Genomic DNA, 20,574 nt, shown 5'->3' on the forward strand with positions numbered 1-20,574 from the left:
AGAAGGGAGCAGGGAGAGAGTTCAGTGTTTTCCCCTCCATTGCCAGTAGGACCCAGAATGGGGCATTTAGGGCCTGGATGAAAGTGGCTTTGGAGCCAGAGCCCCCAATTCTGGCTCCCCAAGAAACCAAATTGTGTGTTGCTGTTAAGAAAATCAGAATTTCCTGCCCTGCCTGGTGTCAGTAGTATGACTTTGGAAGGGGTGGGCAATCCACCACCTCACTCCCTGCCACTGCCATCCCTATTAGGATTACTCTGTCAATTATAATGGGCATCTGCTACTAAGCCAGAAAGTATCATAGTATTTAGAGCCTGCTACCGTGTGTAGTGGGACGCAGGTGGCACTGTGGTGTAAACCATTGAGCCTAAGGCTTGCCGATTAGAAGATTAGTGGTTCAAATCCCGGCGACGGGGTGAGCTCCCGTTGTTCGGTCCCTGCTCCTGCCAACCTAGCAGCTCGAAAGCACGAAGTGCAAGTAGATAAATAGGTACTGCTCCGGCGGGAAGGTAAACGGCGTTTCCGTGCGCTGCTCTGGTTTCACCAGAAGCGGCTTAGTCATGCTGGCCACATAACCTGGAAAACCTGTCTGCGGACAAACGTTGGCTCCCTCGGCCTATAGAGTGAGATGAGCGCCACAACCCCAGAGTCGTTCGCGACTGGACTTAACTGTCAGGGGTCCTTTACCTTTACCGTGTGGTGCAACTGACACATTTTGTACTATATAATAAATTCCACAAGTTAATTATGTATTGTATGAAGCAGTACTCGCTTGAGCCTTAAAGCTTAAGATTCACAAATACTGAACAATACTGAACAAGCCAGGCGATGCTTCAGTTGTCTTTTGATGTGCATCTTTGAAATCACTGAACTTGCTCTTCTCACAACTGAGGAACTTTAGAAAACACAGAGGCATCTTGATATGGAAAGAAACTTTTTTTTGGGCAAGACTAAATAGGTTGGATTCAACAATATTTTTATTTTTTTTAATACAAGTGTATAGATTAGAAGATTTGAAACATTATAAAGCAATATACATAATAAATAACATGCACATGAGAGTCATGTTATCTACCTTATATAACACTGGCTAGTACTCAAAATACTTAAAATAAATCCAGTGACATTGGATAAAGTCCATAAAAATGCTATCCTGTCTTCCCTTGTACGAAATTGTTCAAGTATAAAAAGATTTCCAATACAGTGTAAAATATTAAATTCCTTTTTTAGGTCAAGAATAAAAATTGCAAGTTATTGCAGTTTCACAGGACAATGTAAAGCAGCGTTTCCTAGCAAAGGAATAAAAGTTGTTCTACAAAGAGATGAAAAGTGGAAAAAAATACCCTTTTTTTGATAGGAGGAAATTCTGACAACCTACCCATAAGACACTATGTGGATAATTTCATGGGAGTTTATTTCCACATAGCAAATCTAAAAAGAGTTTCAGATTCAGTATTCCATTTATCTAGTTCGAACTAAGTCTCATTAAGTTCAGAGGAAAGGGACTTAGTCCCATTTACATATTACCCCTGTGACGCGGGAGTTGTTTCTGTGTTGCCCAGTCCTGTGTGTTACCAACACTTTCTAAAATTAGGAACCCATCACATTGTAACAGTCACATGGTCAATTCCCACATCACTCACCTGATCTACATGGTTCCCATTTGCAGGCATTATTGGTGAGGTGTGTGGCCAGACCACAGAAACAGTTCCTATCAGCACAACAGTAATGCATTATTTGGGCCTTACTCCTGAGCAAGTGTGTAGAGTATTATAGCTTTATAACCCAATCCTTTGCCAAGCCTTGATTTCTTGGGGGAAAGTTCCACTGAAATCAAGAGCTTTCTTCCAAGAAAACAGGTTTATGGTTAAGGTGATCGCGGGAAAAGCATGAAACTAGCATTTTTAAGATCAAAACCTTAAAAAAAAAAGTATTGAAAGTACCCTTATAAAAAGAGTACTAACAGAATTTAAATAAACCCATGTCAGCATTTTAGTTGATTAGGTTAATATTTCGTATACTATAGCTAAACCTACTAAATAACTTATACCATGAGATGAATACATAATTTTACAGTTTCACATCTAAAGTTGTTTTCTTTAGAGTGCAGCATAGTACAACTTTCAAAATAAATATATCTTTAAATAGCATTACAATTAAGGCACAATATAACCCACTTAGCATTAACCCTTGAAGAACTGCAATCTCAACAAGCAGTCTCATGAGAGACCTATGCTTTTTTCCCAATAAATATTTTAAATAGGTATTAAATTGTATATAAATCATTTCCAAAAAATAAAATAAAATAAAAATTCCCTTAACACAGTTCTTAAAGGTTTAAATTCAGCAAATTTCTTCCTGCCTTTATTCGCAAGCCATGAATAGATACAATAAATAAAAGGAGAAGGCTGTTGTAGTAAAGAGCTGATCCTATTTCAGAATCAGAATAGCTGACACCAGCAGTCAAAGTTTCCTAAAAGTGAAACAGGATGGAGAGAGGGATTAGAATGTGACAAGCTCATCAAACGAGCACAAGTGATGTGTTCTTTCCAGATCGGTCTGTGTTATTGATTGTACAGCTGTTGCGCCCATTAATTCCACATCACTTGCTCCATAGTCCCATTCACACAGAGGACAGATGAGAAAATAACTTTGGTGCCTGTCCACCTTTTCCCCCCAACCCCCCCCCCAAAAGGCCACGTTCCTTAGTTTGTTCGATGCCCATTAAGAGATAGTCAGAAAGCATTTTTCTTACTCATTCAAACAAAGTTCTGTAGGCCATAATGAAAAGTAGTAATGACAGTCAGTGCTTTCAACATTTAAATAATAGTCGTCTTCAACTTGATACAGGCTACATATTGCTCACCTGGACTTTTTTCCCTGATAATGTAAAATGCATCTTTTACTGGTTTTTTTGTTTTTAATATAAGCTTTTTTTTGTTACTTCTGCCATCCTTTCATGATAGGGATGATGCTTGGACTGATATTACGATTCCCACCCCACAATACCACCCATGATATGGATGCATGCTGTACAAAGACAGCGGAATCTGTTTCTGTAGTAATACACTATTGCATTGTAGCTTTCCTTAAAGCTGTATTGGTTAAGGTTAATTGCCTCTTTTGTAACTATTTCTACTGGAAGGCTTGAAGGTAAAAAGATAGGAAGAGTAAGAAACAGAACTTTCTTCACAAGTCCATCCGCTATTGCATACGGTCTGTTTGCAGCTGTTGTGGCTGGTATTGGCCGAAAGCAGCAGCAGCTGCTGCAGCTGTCCCAGGTGCCGCTGCCGTGATTGGTTGCTGGACTGCATAGCCATAACCCCCGGCTGTGACATATCCTGCAGCAGCTGGGGATGCTGCGTAGGGATACTGGTCATAGGCTGCAGCGGCAGCAGCTGCTGCTGCAGCTGAATATTGAGCATATGCGGCTCCAGTGTAGTCAAGGTAAGGTGTGGTGGAGGCAGCAGCTGCTGTAGGCTGGACATGTGGAATGACTACTCCTGGCTGCACAAAAGCTTGTGGATATACATAATGAGCAGGGATCCTGTTGAAAGACAGAAGGTGAAAGTTAGATCTCACAAGTAAACCTTACTTCCAGTTTCAGAACTTAAAAACAAACTCAAATTTAGTTGTTGTTATACGCATAGGGTTGCCACAATAACCAATTTCGATGGACAATTTGATCGTCTAAGCAAGAGCCGAAAGGGAAAGGTCTTACTAAAATCAGAACATAATCACCACCACAGTGTCACAGTGTTAGTGCCGATTTAACAGCAGCTGATAGTAAGTACTATGAAACATGTTACTAATAATTTTAAATACTTAGAGGGACCTTGAGATGTGTAGGACATCTATTAAAAGAAGGAATAAATGAGATTTCTAGCTATGAGACTGGAGAACACAGGGTTTTAAATTCAATGGGAAGTGACAGGTTCCCCCCACCCCCCAATACTTGCTAAGCAAAGCTAGTGAGCATTTATAAAATTCTTAGCTCCATGAACTGTATTATCAGGTGTGGGGGTTTTTTGTGTTTTTTGTGTAGTTATGTTACATGTTTAGTTTTACATTGCACGTTTCCTGTAGTCATTTACACGGATCTGAGGAAATAATCGTTTTGTATCGTGGCAACCCTACTTGAATTGCTATGCAGACTCAGCACACATTAATTTCTCTGCAACCTCAGTCACCCTTATTAAAACAAAAAACAAAACAAAAAAAACCAACAACACAGGCGACAAAGGAGTTTAAATAGAAGTTCACAAGTGTGGTAAACACAGCAAGAATCACACTTTTCAAACGGAACTATAGTGCAATTCACTCTGTCACAAGAGGCCATTGAGGGGAAGCTACATAGATGCCATTAAAATACACAACAGTGGTCCCTAGGCAAATGTGCACCACACTTCTGGAGAGGTTAAGGCCATGAGAGTCAAACCTGTTGTGACAAATCTGGCCACTGGTGTCCTGCTTTGTGCCAGCTTGTTTATTTCTATACAAGACAATGCTTTGGAATGGGTAGGGGCAGGATTATATTCAGGAAGATCTAGTGTTTAACAAAAGCAGAAAAAAATAATATTGTGAGGAACAACCTCACCGGTTTAAAATACATTATTTATTTTACATTGTGAAATGTCACTTCTTGTGTGCGCGCGTGCTCAGTAGTACAGTCAGACTAATTTTGACTAGGCTAATCGCAGAGGGTTGGACTGGATGACCCTCGGAGTCTCTTCCATGATTCTATAATGTTGATATTTTTAGCAATGCTGCCGCACTCAAAAACACAGCATTTACATAGCATACTGAGTACGCAACATGCTTCATGTATCATCTCAGTAATGCTTACAAGACCACTCTGCAAGGCAGATCAGTGTTATTGTGGACGTATGGCTGAAACTGAAGGAATTATTTCCCTAAGACTCCAAAGGAAATATATTGCTGAGATTTGAAAGATGGACTCTTCAATTCACATTCCTTAGCCACTAGCAACCCAGCTCTCAGTTCTCCACCTGTTATAAAAAAATAGACACAGGGATCCTTCATATCACAGGAAACCCAAAATGTATTATTTTTACATTAATTGTACCACCTTCAAAGTTTTGACCTGCAACTGAAACTGTATGGGGGCGGGGGAACCCTCCTATCCACATGAAGTGCAACTCTAAGGAGATCCAACAGACACACACGCACACACAGAGCTCCAGATGCAGAATAAAAGCTTTCAATGTCTCATGCAATGTCAAAAGATTTCCTTTCCAGCTGTTGCACAAGTCAGCTCCACCTGGTCACCCTATATAAATATAGTTAAGATTAATGAGAATATGTTTAAATAAAAATTACTTTCATTTAAAGTTGCCAAGAAAGAAAATATTTTCAGCTGAAGAATGCTGCCAACTTCGAAAAGTATTCCCCCCCCCACACTATTTTAAAAGCGAAAATTTGCCTGTTTAGCAACTAATCACTCCCCCTTCAATGCCTGCACCTCAAGCATTGAAATGTTAAAAGTTTAACTAAGAAAAATATATATTTACATCATCAATCTCCCACTGTCCGTGATGGGAGAACTGCAAAGTGTTAGTGATACATGGAGAAACAGATGAGAAGAGAGCAACAAAACTGAATCTTAATCAATGACCTTTACAGATTTATTTATTTTTTAATGGTGATAGCAATTCATCAGTTTTTATGTTGAATCCACTTGCCTCATCCTTCTGTGTATCTAAGGCCCATCTAAATAATAACTTTGTATTCTTGTTGCAATGTTTTTAAGCTACACAAAAAGATGATTTGCTTATACTGTTTGCTTAAACACCGATTATTCCTGAGGTTTGCTTCTGTCAAATCTAACAGAGAATACAGTCTTTAGCAATCATGTGAAGTTCAGTTTATGATATTGGTTGAAAAGAGAACAAAACTAAAACTAACTAACAAACCACCCTCTATCTTTCTCTACATATCAACAGAAGCACAGTCATCATGGCTCCTGTATCCTTGTTAAAGAAGGGAGACGCATAAATGAATGTACTCCTCCTTAAGCTCTTGTGATTTGTTTCTTTTAAAGCCAAGCAACTAACAGGTGGAGAATTATGAAACACTATCCCTTTAGAACCTCTTGGTTTACAATATGCATGAACTCCTTGCAGGCGCCCCACTATTATGCCATTTTGCACGTGGTGATTGACAGGGCAAGCTGCAGTGGGTCTATTTTTGATCATCTGTCATGCGACAAGGGCTTCCAGCTGAGCAAAATGACTTTATAAGGCCAAAGTAAACTTCCATCTGTTGGAAAGGCCAGCATGCAGAGATTGTCATGATACTGAAATGCTAGCTCCTTTTATGCTCAGCAAGGTCAAAAGGTTAAAGAGCCGTTTCCCATTATGCTGCAGAGGCATCTTTATTCAGTGGCTTTAGGGGTGTTATTTTGAACTTATTGTTTGGTATATATTGGTAGGAACAACTGAAACTGTTCTAGATTTCTTCATTGAAAGGAGATAGTTTTACTCTGATGTACTAGAAACAAGCATTTGGTGTACCAGAAATAAGCATTAATACCACAAACCTCTTCCTATGACTTTAATATGCTTGCTTAGGAGGAGTAAGCCTTGCTGAATACAGGAAGACTAGCTTTTGAAGAAATATGCATAGGATCGTGCCACAAACCCAGAAACTTATTTCAGTGGTTTGCTTTTAAGCAAGCGTGCTTTGGGTTCCCTATGAGTTGTCTGAGTCTATGCACATTTACTCAGAAGTAACTGCTGCTGAATAAACTTGGTAACTAATCGAAGCAATAATTTTGTGGTAAATATTACCTAATAACTTGTATCATATAATATTGTGGACAAGTCTGTACAGAGCATACAAGACATTGAAAATGGAAATATAATTTAGAAAACATAAATACATCTGCCACAAAACAGTTTGTATCAAAATTTAATAGCCTACGTTTTTGTTTTGTACCCAGATTATTAATGAGGTAGCTAACATGTTTCATAAAGAAGGCTGATCCCCAAAGAATTGATGTACTTTGGCCACATCATGAGAAGAGAAGACTCCCTGGAAAAGACCCTGATGTTGGGAAAGACTGAGGGCACAAGGAGAAGGGGACGACAGAGGATGAGATGGGTGGACAGTGTTCTCGAAGCTACCAGCATGACAGGAGTGCCTGGCGTGCTCTGGTCCATGGGGTCATGAAGAGTCGGACATGACTAAACGACTAAACAACAACAACGTTTCATTCAGGGCTTAAGCAGGAATAGCCTTATTATATCACAGGTGTCCCCTTAAAAAACCTTCAGAATAGTCCTTTGAATCTAACCCTCTAATCACAAACTTTAATTACTGCGAAAGATATTGTATAACTTGCACAATATTTTTGAATGGTTTCATTCAACAATTCATAGGTGCCCATTAAATCAGACGTTTTACTCACAATACTATATTTGATCACATGTTATTCATTCCAAGCCCCCAACTGCACTCAGTATAATTGCTTAAAACTGGTAAAGGAAGCTTTGTGGAAACTCACATCCACTTTTTTTAAAAAAGTTAGCTTATATTAAGCCCTATTTTGTCCCTGTTGATCACAATGGAAGCATTTTCAATAGAAGCACATAAAGCCTTAGACAAATGTAAATAAAAACAAAAGAATAAGAGTTTTCTGGTAAGTCACTGATAGTCATTCATAAAAGCACAAACATTTCACCACTGATATCAAGCCTTGAATTCAAAAGCATTTCATTACTGATAAAAACATACATACATGTATGTTTTTATAAGCTGCACACCTACACACATTTACCTGGGAGTAAATTACACTGAACTAAACAGGGCTTACTTCTGAGTAGACCTGCATAGGACTGCACACCAGGTAAAACATAGGTAAGAAAAACAGGCCCTTTCCCCAGCAGCTGCATGTAACACAGAAGCACGAATTGTTATGTTACCCTTACAGACATTCCAGGAAATAATAAAACATAAATTGGTTGGCCCAGTGTCCTTTCCACCTTCTTTTAAATTGAAGATAGCACAAGTATTCAGAAAGTTAGAAAAAGCAACCAGCAGCATTAAACAGAGACTTCCAGATCTTAACTTGCAAAATATATTAGCTCTGGCAAATGGGATTTGCTTACCACTATATCTTTTAAGTCTAAGGCCAGCTATTTCGCAACATTAAATATTCCAAGATACAGGAAATCATTTTCAGTGGGTGGGTTCAATGCTTTGCTATCAGCTATTACGGAAGATTGATTTACTAGGTTACTTTGGCATTTGAAAGTTTGCCCTTGCAAAAGCGTTTCAGTCAAAAAGTTACCCATATTCTCCTATCCACACTGCAATTTTTATAAGGACCCATGGAGTGGGGGGCGTCCTGCTGGACAAGTGGAAATCCTTGTGCTGATAGGATGGTTACAAGCAACGTGATGGATACAAGTCTCACCAATATTTTCTCTATACTTGGGGAATAAAGTTTAATTTTATGTTTCAATTTTAATGGCAGACTCCAACTCCAATATTTTAGATAATATAGCCAAGTTCCTCACTGTATCCAGAGTGAAAATTGCTTTTTTAAAGTATTTCTGATTGTTCAGGTATTCTGTTCAACGTTTATACAGTAGTACCTCAATTTTTGAATGTCTCTGTTGACGAACATTTTGGTTTTCAAATGCTGTAAAACTGGAAGTAAACACTCTGCTTTTCTAACTTGCTTCGGAAGTTGAACATGAAACACGGCTTCTGTATTGAGTTTTCCATTTTGAGGATTCCGTACTGAGTTTTCTGTTTTTGAACGTTTCGGAACTCGAACTGTCTTCCGGAACAGATTACATTCGAAAACCGAGGTATCACGGTACAATTTGTGTGCATGTACAGTGTTTTTTCTCTGCTGTGGTTGGCTTGACACCATAGTTGTAACTATTTTTTATGGTCTGTAGACCAAATAAACTGAAAGGAATGTTTTTAGGAGGCACACAATGAGGTTTGCAGTGGGTACAATGAGCCATAAGGCCACTCTTTTCCCATAACCCAAACCTTTTGGGGTAAAATTGCACTCCTGGTACATTTTTCATTTCAATCAGTGCTTTTTTCAGGGAATACTCAGCGGCATGTAGTACTGGAGCCTCTTTTTGTTGTTAAAAAGTGTGGCACTTACAGTAACAACTTCATGGTGAGTACCGGCAACCTATTTTTCTAGAAAAAAAGCACTGCCTACAATGTAGGTCATTACAACTGTGCAGGTAACAAATAATGTCCCCAAATTTCAGCCACTTTCCATTTAGAGTAGGGTTGCCTAACTTGGGAACCTCAGGTGTTGTTGAACCCCCAAGTGCCATCAGCCACAAATAGCATGGCCAATACTCAGGGAGTTGTAGTGAACAATGCCTGGAGAGCAACAGGTTAGGCATCTCCTAATTTAGCACTTTTGTTCTTTATTTTTGCCTGGGATAAAAATAAATCTCAAGAAAACCAACTGAATTTTACACACAGAGTGCTTATTTGTTGCAGCCAATGTAAGGTGTGCATAAACATTTTCTAACAAGAAATGAACCAGTGATGCAGCAACGCCTAGACAGAGGTTTATTTTTGAAAACCAAAAAGAGCCTAGGACGAAGAAAATATTCCAAGATATTTGATTTTTTTTAACCCTATTTTTTGTCTGGGACTATGTTCTTTTTTTGCGACACACATACAAAATGTCCTGTGGCTTTTTCAAACAAAAATTGGTCCATGGAAGCAAACCTAAGTGCTCTTTTTCTGACACAATACACATGGCTTCGCTATGGGACATTGTACTACCCAGAGAAACATTTGAATTTAGATTGGGGTCCCAATAAAACCATTTGTGTTCTGTTTCCCAGGGGCGTGGGTTACTGTCTAAAACTACTGTACTGTAAAAAAAAAAAAAAATCCCAGAAGAGGCTGCCTATATATAAATAGCACCAGCTAATTATGGTGGCAATAACAATGGATCATATGAAATACGGGCAGTAAAAACTTCAAAACTGGCCATCACCAGATCATCATGCTTTATATTAAAAATGAGTTTCAAGTACCAAAATTTACATGAACAAAATCAACACTCTAGTTATACTAAGATTTCCAATAAATTAATTAAGCAAATGTTTTTGAACTAAACACAACCAGTTGGAGGAGAAGAAACTGACAGTCCAGAAGGCACTGAGTTCTGGCTTTATAGGGAAGCAATGTTATGGAAGCATAACCGGGTTCTCTCACTATGCTTAAACTCTATTAAATTACACTGCATCCGACTAACACTAGCTGAGGACAAAATACAGCAGGCACTCACTTTTCTATCAGTACCAATGGCCTGCATTCTGGAAATGGCAGAATATCAGGAAAGAAAACTTTTATTACAAATTAGTTGGGACAGCCACTATGACCTTTAATTAAAATGTTAAGACATTTACCTATTAACACAACAATAGGCAAAAATGCTATTCAAAAACAAAGGAAGTCTGAGGTGTTTCCCCCCCTGCAAAAGTAAAATACCAAAGGGGGGGGGGAATATTACTATACTACTATACTATACATCCATACTAAAACAGTGGAAGGGAGTGGATGGCGCTGTGGTCTAAACCACTGAGCCTCTTTGGCTTTCTGATCAGAAGGTCAGCAGTTCAAGTCTGCGCAATAGGGTGAGCTCCCCTTGCTCGGTCCCAGCTTCTGCCAACCTAGCTGTTCGAAAGCACACCAGTGCAAGTACTTAAATAGGTACTGCTCCGGTGGAAAGGTAAATGGTGTTTCCATGCGCTCTGGCACTCATCAGTGTGTTCCGTTGCGCCAGAAGCAGTTTAGTCATGCTGGCCACATGACCCAGAAAGCTGTCTATGGCCTGAAAGCAGAGATGAGTGCTGTACCCCATAGTCACCTTTGACAGGTCTTAACCATCCAGGGGTCCTTTACCTACCAAAACAGTACTAAAACCTTACCTAATAAAACAGTAAAAAGCATTTCAAAATGCCCACTTAGGGTCTGATTTCCTCACTATTCCCATCACATCTACCACCTCATATATTTGCACTGTTTTCAAATGAAAATCTATGTGACCATTGGAAGGAAGTTACTTAATGGCGACTTTTGATGAACAGCTTAGTCTTTTTAAAAACAATCCTGCAGATTTGCACACCACAGAAAAAGTGATAAAACACACAGCACACTTTTTTTTAATGAATTAAAAAGTTTAAATCAAGGGGTTTCAGTGTGGTGCCCACAGGCATACATGTACTGAGAGAGACCTTTGTTGGTGTCCACGAGGTCCCCTTTCTCACTGAAGTTAGTTTTGAAAGAAGCATTCTATTACGGACAATATAATGGCTAGCAATGTGCGCTTCGCTAATGTGTATGTCTGGTGCCCATGGCAGTTTCTCCAGTTTGCAAAGGTGCCTGTGAGCCCAAAAAGGTTGGCAAGCCCTGGGTTCAAATAGAGTGTTGCATATTCAACCTATTTTAAAGTGTAACTCAACCATATGCACAACCTGCCAAATAAGACTTTTATTCGTTCAGTTACAATATAGCCCTACAAGCAAGCTACTTTAAAATTGTTTTACGTACAGCACAATGCTATCCATGCATACTCACAGACCTTGATGGGACATAATATCAGCAGGATCACAGCTATCCAGATACTTCTAAGTAGCCAATCTCAGAAATTGAGTATTAGGGCATATTCCAATTACAGGTTCCAGTTACATGTGTTTTAAGTTTATGTACTGGTCACTTTGACTGTGCTTGTGATCTGATTGCTAAGTTTTTTGTGCTGGTGAATGTCGTTTGTTCATTCCAGATACTCCAGTTGAATGGGGGAGCTCTAATATTCAGAAGAAGTCTTCCCTCCAATAAACACACTACCAAGGCATCAAGTGACTCAATAAAAACTAAATGCTGTTTACATGGAATTGCTCCACCCTCTTAAGAAATGGATGGGACACAATTATATGAAAAAAAATCATGTGCTGGCTAAACAAGCCTTATATCAGTTGATGAAATATCCAACTTACATCTTCCTCACATATCTTGTTTGTGGATTGGTCTTTAATTAGGTTGCAATCAGGGGTGGAGAACCTAAGCCCTATGAACCTAACTAGGTCCAGCACAGGTCCCTCAAAGCTTTTACCCCAAACCATACTGCATGTGCAGTCACATGCAGCATCACAGGACATGTAAGGACAGGGGTGCCTACCAATGAACAATTGCCAGCTTGTTTGAAAAGTTCCCAGTTATTCAATTGCAAGCGGATCTTGCTGACAGCTGACTGGTGGTCATAGTAAGACCTACCGGCATCAGCTGTACTAAGGAGTTCACCATTGGGATTAAAATGGCATCTGGAAATAGACTTCAGAAGGACTTGCCATAACCACTGATCCATGAGAATATTTCAATTTTACAGGTGGGGGAATCTAAATATTTGATTCGCTAGCTAGGTTCCATTCCCCACTCCTGCTACACACACTTACCTATGGGTAAGTCCCATTAAACTCAGTAGGATTCCTTTCTGAGTATGCATGCATAGGATCTGTGACGTTAGTCTCTTTAGCTGGTGTCTGCTAGCCCAAACATCTTAATAGACCAGCTAAAGAACAAACTGGGTGTTTAACATTTCCAGTTTTTAAAAATGTAAATAGCAGCTGGGGGTGATCAGGATAAGAGCATGCAGGAGGTGTGTGTGTGTGTGTGTGTGTGTGTGTGTGTGTGTTACCCTTTCCTCCCATGCTGCATTCTTGATTAAACAACCCCACCGTTTGTGGGGAAGCTTCCATTGACACCAATGAAGGCATCTTCTAGAGGAGGGACATTTTAATTGAGACTTCCGTGAGAGAGGAAAGGGTTAAAACCCTGCCCAGCTCTGCTTCATAAACCTGCAAGCTCTTGGGCTCTGTTCTTGGTTTAATAAAATGCCAGGAGAATATTATATGCCACTACAGGTGCCACAAAATACCTGCTCCACATTTGTAAGAACTCAATCATTTAGTGTGGCAGTACCTACTCTTCGGAACTTCCTGCCTGTTGATATCAAGCAGGAAAACTTTCCCTGTATTCTTTTCATCGCCTGCCAAAAACATTCTTGTTTAGATAAGCCTACCCAGATGCTTGGAAATGCTGGTGTGGATTTTAATCTGTTTTAGCATTTTAGCATCTTATATGTTTTAATGTATTGGAACTTTTTCCTGATTTTACCTTTTTGCAAAACACTTTGGAGCTTTTTATTACAATAAAGTGGAGTATAAATTTCATTAAATAGAAATAAATAAATGTAATATATACTTTGGACTTGGTTTAGGCAGTCAGCAACATGGTTGCTAATGTCTCATTTCAAGATATATATAGTGTTTCAAAACTATTCTCAAATATGCATGTGTGCTTAAAGTTTATCCCCCCTCCTTTCCTTGTTAAGTATTCAACTAACTTTTTGTCACGGGCCTTACTCAACAAGAATCAAAGAGGAGACAGCGTACAAGACACTCAAGCAAGCAGATGTCACCTCCAACTTTGATGCTTAATTGTAGAAAAAAAATGCACAGCAACTTTAGGAATAGCATATGTTTAAGTAAATCTGCGGAAGGCTAAATATATATATATATATGTATTATCTAATGGGAAAGTGCATGTGGACGCACATTGTTAATACAGGGAGCTCCAAACCCTTCCCAAGGAACAAAACCAAAACTGTAACATGCAAGCAATGTTGATTTTTCTTTTTTTTAAAAAAAGAAATCAAAAAAGAAACCACACAAATTTAGCACTCACTACAAAGTACGGTTAAAAAATAAATATAAAAAAAGAAGTCACAGGCTACAGCTTGAAAGCAAGAGAAAAAAAAACTCCCTTCGCTCCCCATGGCAAAGTCAACACTTCTCCACAAAACCAAAATGAAAAGACCACCAAAAAACTTTCACTACAGCTCTCTCAATAAATAAAAGCACACAGTTTAGCTATCAACACCACTTCATTACTGTAATAAATAAAAAAGCACACGGATATCTATTGACTATATAGAAAAAAAACATACATGCATCGTTAATCACCATTTTAGCTTGGTTTGTGTGTTTGAGTCTACTGGTTACAGAGTTTAATTCCAAACAGAACTATTCCACCTCTTATCATCATATCCTTCTCATCAGTTATCTTAACTGTAAACGATCCCTGTCAGATTAGAAAGAGATAAATAACATTGAGTCAACCTGAAGAAAAATACCGAATGGGGCACAGTGGCTGATTAAAAGGCACACCTTGTTTACCACATGATCTTACGAGCATAGGGGCTGCTTGAGTGCAAGGCCGGCATGCATCTTACACCACTTGACTCGGATATAGTATTTATTTAGAGAATTATCAATGAAGTGATGGCATTTTAAATCTGGAAATTTGAAAAATATAATTTTATTTCCAACAGTCACGTTAAGACGTACACTCTATATTGTTCCCACCCCCAGATATAAGCTTAAGGCAGACTTACCCAAAAGGCCTCTGTATTAATGCTGGGTGGAGCTGCTGAACACCAAAGGCAAAACCTAACAACAAAACACATCACATTCTCTAGGTGAGCATTGCATTTACTTCATGTGAAAATTCTAATAACCTCCCTGCGATCATTCTCAGTGAAGAGGAATATGTCACAGCATAAGCCTACTCATGTGTACTCAGAAGTAACTCTCAGGTCACCATCTTAATAAACTGTGCAGTATTGATTTTAGATAAACAAATCAGACAAAAAATGTGATCTGATGCCATACGGTTTGAATACCTTGGTAAGATCAGCTTTATAGAGTACAAAAGTATTTCTCTCTCAAGCATTATAATGTAGAAGTAATGAGCTATTACTTCTGGCAAACTGCTGTAGCCTGGAGCAGACGTAACATTCACCGTCTTCTAAACTTGGATGCATGCCCCTCTCCTGTACGAATTTCAATTTGCCATTCATGGTTTGAGTTAACCATGGTACAGGGTTATATACCTGCACTGGCACTAACTAATCAAGATAATCCAGACAGTGCTGATGCAGAGATAACGTCGCACTGTTAAGACAAACCGTGGAAGTGAGAGGCATTCTGGCAAGAGTGAGGGGGGAACTTGCAAGTCAGTTGCACACTCCTGATCTCCTAACCACGATTCACTGCTGATTCACTGCACCAGGCTGGTTTGATCCTGGCTTGATTATACAAACCACAGTCTACACTAACCAGTGCCCCACCACCTTTTTGTGTTGGTACATAACAGTGGCGTAGCGTGGGTTGTCAGCACCCGGGGCAAGGCAAGTAATTTACGCCCCCTAACCCGTGGATTTGCGCCCCCTAACCCGTGGATTTGCGCCCCCTAACCCATTGATTTGCTCTAACCCCAGATGTTGCGCCCGGTGCGGTCCACCCCCCCTGCACCCCCCACGCTACGCCACTGGTACATAACAATAAACTGAGAAAGGAATACAGAAGCTGAGTCTCACTTCTGCTCAAACATGACATGGAGGCTTTCAGTCTCCTGCTTGTGGCCATACCAGATGAGAAGGGAGTGCAGAGGCAGAGGCTCATTTCTTACTATTCACACAGTACTAACGGATGGTTTAGTGTTATATCTGAAATGGGCTGGTCTGATTAATCACTGTTTACTCAAGTATTTAAACACATCGTTTGGCTGCCTGTGTTTACCATCTTCTCATTAATCACTTTTATAAGCTGATTCTACAGGGCAGCAGCAACTATGATATGTCAATTTATAGACTATGCCAATTCATAGTTAGTACAAAATTACAGTTCACAAACCCACTTCAAAATCGAGGTTTCCACCTCTGGTTTACCAGACAATTGCATGGTTTAGCATGATGTCTGAACTGAGGCACTGTAGAGAAGCAACGGAGACTCAAATACATTCCTGTTAAGAGTTATAGGATATTTCCTATGGATTCCAATGTGTAAGCAAGATAATCCAAAACAAAAAGCAGTTGCTTGGTACCTCAGATAAATAAGGAGTTACTGTAACATTACAACCATGTTGGCCACCTTGTTAACAGATCAGTTCAGAATGGTTTCTACACAATTTCACTATCAAGGACCCACTGGCGGTAATAGAACGGTTAAAATGGAGGTGTTTGGGACAATGGGATAAAACAACCCTTAACGCTTGAAGTGGAAGAGATTTGTAAGAATGGACTGGTGCGTTTAGAGGGAGCGTGAAATTCTGTTGAAGCTCAGCCATGGGATTTTAGGAACCCTGGTAGTTACTATGCAAATTGTTCACATTCCCTTAATAGCCCTAAATAAAAATCTCCAGCCTTTAACTTCTAAAATCAGAAGCACTACGCTGGAACCCGTTGCACTAATTCCACATATGGAGATGTGTGGCGGCTGACTGTAAAAAATATTATGCACACATTTGAAGGTTGAGCTCTGGTACGTACTAAGGACAGCTTCCAAGGTTAAACTGTAGCTCAGATTCAGCCCACATTATCCCCAACCTTTACTTACAAAACAAAACCAAGTAGCTTTTTATCCCATGAATACCAATACTGAGTTGAGCAAGACCATGAAGCCCATAATACACTCTAGTTTTTCTTATCAGCATGGGAAAGTATGTTTCTGTAAATGAAAAACGGGAATCTGGCCTCACAAATAATGGGAAGCCATTCCAAGGTGGTCACTTCTGCTTAGACTGGACAAAAAAGTTGGCACCCGTCTGCCAAAGATGGCGGCAACTGCCAATGCCATCACCCTGTTGCACCATGTAGCAGGTGCGCATTTGCACTATTTTAAAAAAATTATTTATTAAATTTATATATGCCCAACATTACAGGAGCACATTGTGCAAGTAAGCCTCCAGCATGTCCTCTTGGAAACAGGTGGTTTCAGACCCAGAAATTTATATACATATAAAATAGCAGAATTCATCTCCAATAAACAATGGTGCCACTGTTTTAATTTGCTTAAAGTTTCCAAAGGAGGACATTCATTTAAGTAATGTACCACTCAAAACATGCAGAAAAATATTGAGTGTGTACCTAGTCCTATGTATCTACTATTTATGCGCATACAGGCTATATAATCTTATGCACATTTATTTGGGAAACAATGCATCAGTGAGACCTAACTACAAGTAAGCTTACACAGGACCAAGGTGCAAGTTTTTAATATGAAGAAAATGTCAATAATGCACATTTTCAGCACATATACGAATTATACTTCAAGGCTGTGGTTTCTGAACTCATACCCCTATTTCTGGGAAACTTCTTACCAAAACATTTGTTTTGTGAGGGAATGTGTAAGGCTCCCTGTAAACACAACTGATGTGCACAATGACTTGCAGATCCAGACAAAAATATTTTACCAAGTAAAGCCCCCCCTTTTCCATTTTTCTCTTAGTGAAGTGTGTTTGTCTGTTTTGTGTGTACACTCACAGGAGAATAAGCCTCGCCACAGCACAGCTTCTGGAAGTAGTGGATTACTGCCACAGCTCCAGCATATAACCCTCATGGAAGTATCTTATGTCTCCCACCACAAACACTCATAGGAGACCCCATGGTTTTATGCTCAAAGGGCAGTACTGTCACTCTGACAAATTCAGCATTCATATTTGTGTTACTGCATCTTCCATCATATCATATCATATCAAGTTTAGTAGGCTGCATTAGCACAACATTTGGCACAAGCCATCTTTAACATGTCTTGGCCAGCATGAGAGGCAGACTTGGGGGGAGGGCATTTTAATTGCAAGAATTGTGCTCCTTTCAGGAATCGGGACCCAATCCTCAAGCTATTCGTTCTGAAGTAGCTTCACTGAAATAGGATAAGGTTATAAGTTTTCATTCTCTGCTCGGCTGATAAGAAGCCAGGTAGGGACGACAGAGACTGTTCTTACCTGGCTGCATTATCCTTGGTTTTGCTCCTAGGTACGCTAGGTTCACATTAGCCTTTCTGCCATCAATGATTGGGTTAGGATCTTTGCAGGCCCTTTCGGCAGCAGCTCTGTCAGCCATGGTTACCTTGACAATAAACAGCGCAGGATATCAGAACTCATGTATTTGACACGACTCATATAGTACAGTAAGCTGGTGCAATGTGAAATGGAACACCATTTCCAAGAGGCTCTTCTCAGAACTTACCCAAATGAAAACGCTACTACTATAACAATACAGCAACTTTAGGTTTGTTATGGGTTTGTTTGTTTTTTTGGTCAAATTACTCTCACACAAAAACCAGGCTATATTTGAAGCGTTTGCCATTTCCCAGAGCACGGAATTGGAATTTTGCAGGCACCGAACACCCACTGACACAGTAGCATGTGCTGCAGCAGATAAAAATACGAACGTGTCATATCAGCCTGTAACCAGCTGGCTCCATCGGATGCCAAAATTTCACTAGCAACTTTTCATATGCAAGTTATGATGCAAATCTCATCTGAAGGGCACAGCACACAGCTTCCCCCCACCCCACCCCAGGGTTTCCTTTCCTTTCCTTACCCTCTAGAAAAGAAAGAAGTGGTCAAAATACACAATCTCGTCGACAGGGGAAAAGGAGACACCTCGCAGTTCAAGTCAGTATTTATTGCGCCTATCAGCCAGCTGCTTTTCCAATCCGTTGCTCACAACAAGTTTTACTTAACTTCCAGGAAGTTCAGTTGGCTCACCTGCTCTACCCATCCCAGTCGCCTGACGATCACGCTTCCCCTCCTCCTCCACGCTTTTTAATTTTTTGAGAGGACGACGACACGAGAGCCAAAAATATCGCCGAGTGTCTCCCTTTCCCTGTTTCCCACCCCCCGCCTCCTGCCAGTTGGGTTTAGATAGCTGCGTTAGCCGCTCTCCAGGCGCGCCCGCACATCCACACGTTACACGAGCCACCCATCCCCGCACCCTTCGCACTTACAAATCCGTATCCCCGGGATTTGCCCGTCTGCCTGTCGGTGATGACCACGGCTTCCTCGATCTCCCCGAACACCTCGAAGTACTTGCGGAGGCTGGAGTCCGTGGTGTGGTAGGGGAGACCCCCGACGAAGATCTTGGTGTACGTGGTATCTTTCTGCGTCGTGTGCATCTTCCAAAAAGATGCCGCTCTCCTCTAGCTACAAGCCCCGCGCAAGCGAGGGCTGCTGGTGGCGGCGGTGGAAAAGAAAGGAAAAGTACAAAAAAGGAGGCGGCGAAAGACTCCGCGGCGAGTTGGGTGGGCTTTGCGCGTGCCGCTCACTTCCAGCCAACTTCTCCCACCTTCCGCAGAGACTGCCCTGCTTTATATTTCTCTGGCTTGTCAGCTCTTTCCTTGCCCTTCAGGTAGGCAGGAGGCGTCGGGAGCTGCCTTGAGGTAGACGCTGTTCACGAGGCGGCGGCGAAGGTGGCGGCAGCGACCACAGCAAGGAAACGCACCAGGGCCCAGCCGCAGGCGACTCTGCTGCCTCCCGCCGCCTTTGGCTTTCCTCTAAAAAGCTGCCAGGCGCGACCTCCCCAACTCCCGCTGCTCCGCCCTCCCACCAGCAAAGCGGGGCGGGGAGCCGGGCGGGGCCGGCCCGGCTATTGGCCGCTTCCTCGGCGCGCCGCTGCCACCCGGCCGTTGGAAAGGAACAGCTGCTGCTGTGTCTGTGTGCGCGCGCGCGTGTCTGTGTGCGCGCCTCAAGAGAAGCGAGCCTGGAGGAGGAGAAGGAGGGGGGCGGGGAGATCCACGTGCGCGTTGGAAGGTGGCCTCGGGCTCTGCGCGCACACGCGCCTCCCTCCCTCCCTCGCCCCGCTCTGGTCAGCCGAGCGCGAGAGGCGGAGGAGAACCGAAAGCGCCTCACGGGTGCGGACGGGGAGAAATTCCCTCAGCGCGCACTGCTGCTCACTTTGGCGCCACTGCGCACCGAAACCGAAGCTCTCCAGGCAGCCCCGCTTGCTCTTTCTTTTCCCGCTGGCGAGCTGCCTCAGGTGGTTCTTGGCTATGGTTCTAGGTTATGGGGGGGGGGTACCGAAGTAGCCCCACGGGGCGGGTTGGGGGACAGGTGCATCTCCTTCGTCCCTCAGACAAAGCAGCTCGTAGCTTCCCAAGCTTCCTCCGCCCAGAGACGGGAGAGCGAGAGCAAACGGGCAGAAGAGGCTGGTGCCCAACGCCCCTCCTAGGGCAGCACGCTTTATTTTCTTCGCGGGTGGAAGATGGGGCTCCGTGGGGCTGCCGAGAGAGCGTGACCTGCCGCCTCTTGAGAGTTAGGACCATGGGCGTAGCCAACGGTGGGCAGGGAGAGCCAGCTGCCCCCTAAATCAATAGAAACACATAGCAAACTGAGGTTCTGCCCCACAACAAAAGGCCTGCCCCCCCAATCCTGGCTATGCCCATGGTTGGGATAGTGAACTCAAATAATAGGAGCCACTTCCTAGGGGCCTATGGCCCTTCGGCGACCACCCCCAATAAAATATTTGAGGGGGTCACCCCCCTCCAAGTTGATGGTTATTGCCACTCAAATGGTGTGCAGGTGCCACAGCTTTTGATTAATTGTGTGGGGTGGGGTTTCCTGGGAACTCCCAATATTTAATCAATTTGGCATTCCTGATTCAGATGTACAGGCAAAGCCTCCATAGCCATACCCTTCATAAGATGGCAACATAAACAATTT

At 41.7% G+C, this 20,574-nt stretch overlaps 2 protein-coding genes across 4 annotated transcripts in view; one reads left to right on the forward strand and one right to left on the reverse strand.

Moving 5' to 3' along the window:
• Positions 1 to 956: 956 nt before the first annotated feature.
• Positions 957 to 19,595, reverse strand: RBM24 (RNA binding motif protein 24). 2 transcript variants are annotated; one of them, XM_083624090.1, is made up of 4 exons: positions 18,864 to 19,595; positions 17,857 to 17,980; positions 14,468 to 14,522; positions 957 to 3,544 (listed from the first exon to the last, which is right to left on the reverse strand). In XM_083624090.1, exons 1-4 carry the CDS (start codon positions 19,029 to 19,031, stop codon positions 3,202 to 3,204), a joined length of 690 nt encoding a protein of 229 aa, XP_083480216.1. In that variant the 5' UTR covers positions 19,032 to 19,595; the 3' UTR covers positions 957 to 3,201. The 2 variants fall into 2 exon arrangements, with proteins under 2 accessions (XP_083480216.1, XP_083480217.1); XM_083624091.1 differs by lacking the exon at positions 18,864 to 19,595 and adding an exon at positions 18,458 to 18,590.
• ATXN1 (ataxin 1) overlaps positions 19,592 to 20,574 on the forward strand; it is a 309,255-nt gene continuing 308,272 nt past the window's right edge. Inside the window, exon 1 of one of the 2 annotated variants that reach the window (XM_083623800.1) lies at positions 19,592 to 19,766. The gene's annotated coding sequence lies outside the window, so the exon portion shown is untranslated. The remainder of the gene's footprint in view (positions 19,767 to 20,574) is intronic. The other variant, XM_083623781.1, reaches the window with a different exon arrangement.

This window comes from Podarcis filfolensis, assembly GCF_964270895.1.
Source record: "Podarcis filfolensis genome assembly, chromosome: 7".
In the NCBI taxonomy this organism is placed as follows: Eukaryota; Metazoa; Chordata; class Lepidosauria; order Squamata; family Lacertidae; genus Podarcis; species Podarcis filfolensis.

Excerpts from the sequence above, each read along its gene's own strand:
- RBM24 (XM_083624090.1), bottom strand. The coding sequence starts at position 19,031 with ATGCACACGACGCAGAAAGATACCACGTACACCAAGATCTTCGTCGGG. Across the intron at positions 17,981-18,863 it reads AATCCCGGGGATACGGATTT|GTAACCATGGCTGACAGAGC; the intron begins GTAAGTGCGAAG and ends TTTATTGTCAAG. Across the intron at positions 3,545-14,467 it reads TTAATACAGAGGCCTTTTGG|GATCCCTGCTCATTATGTAT; the intron begins GTAAGTCTGCCT and ends GTCTTTCAACAG.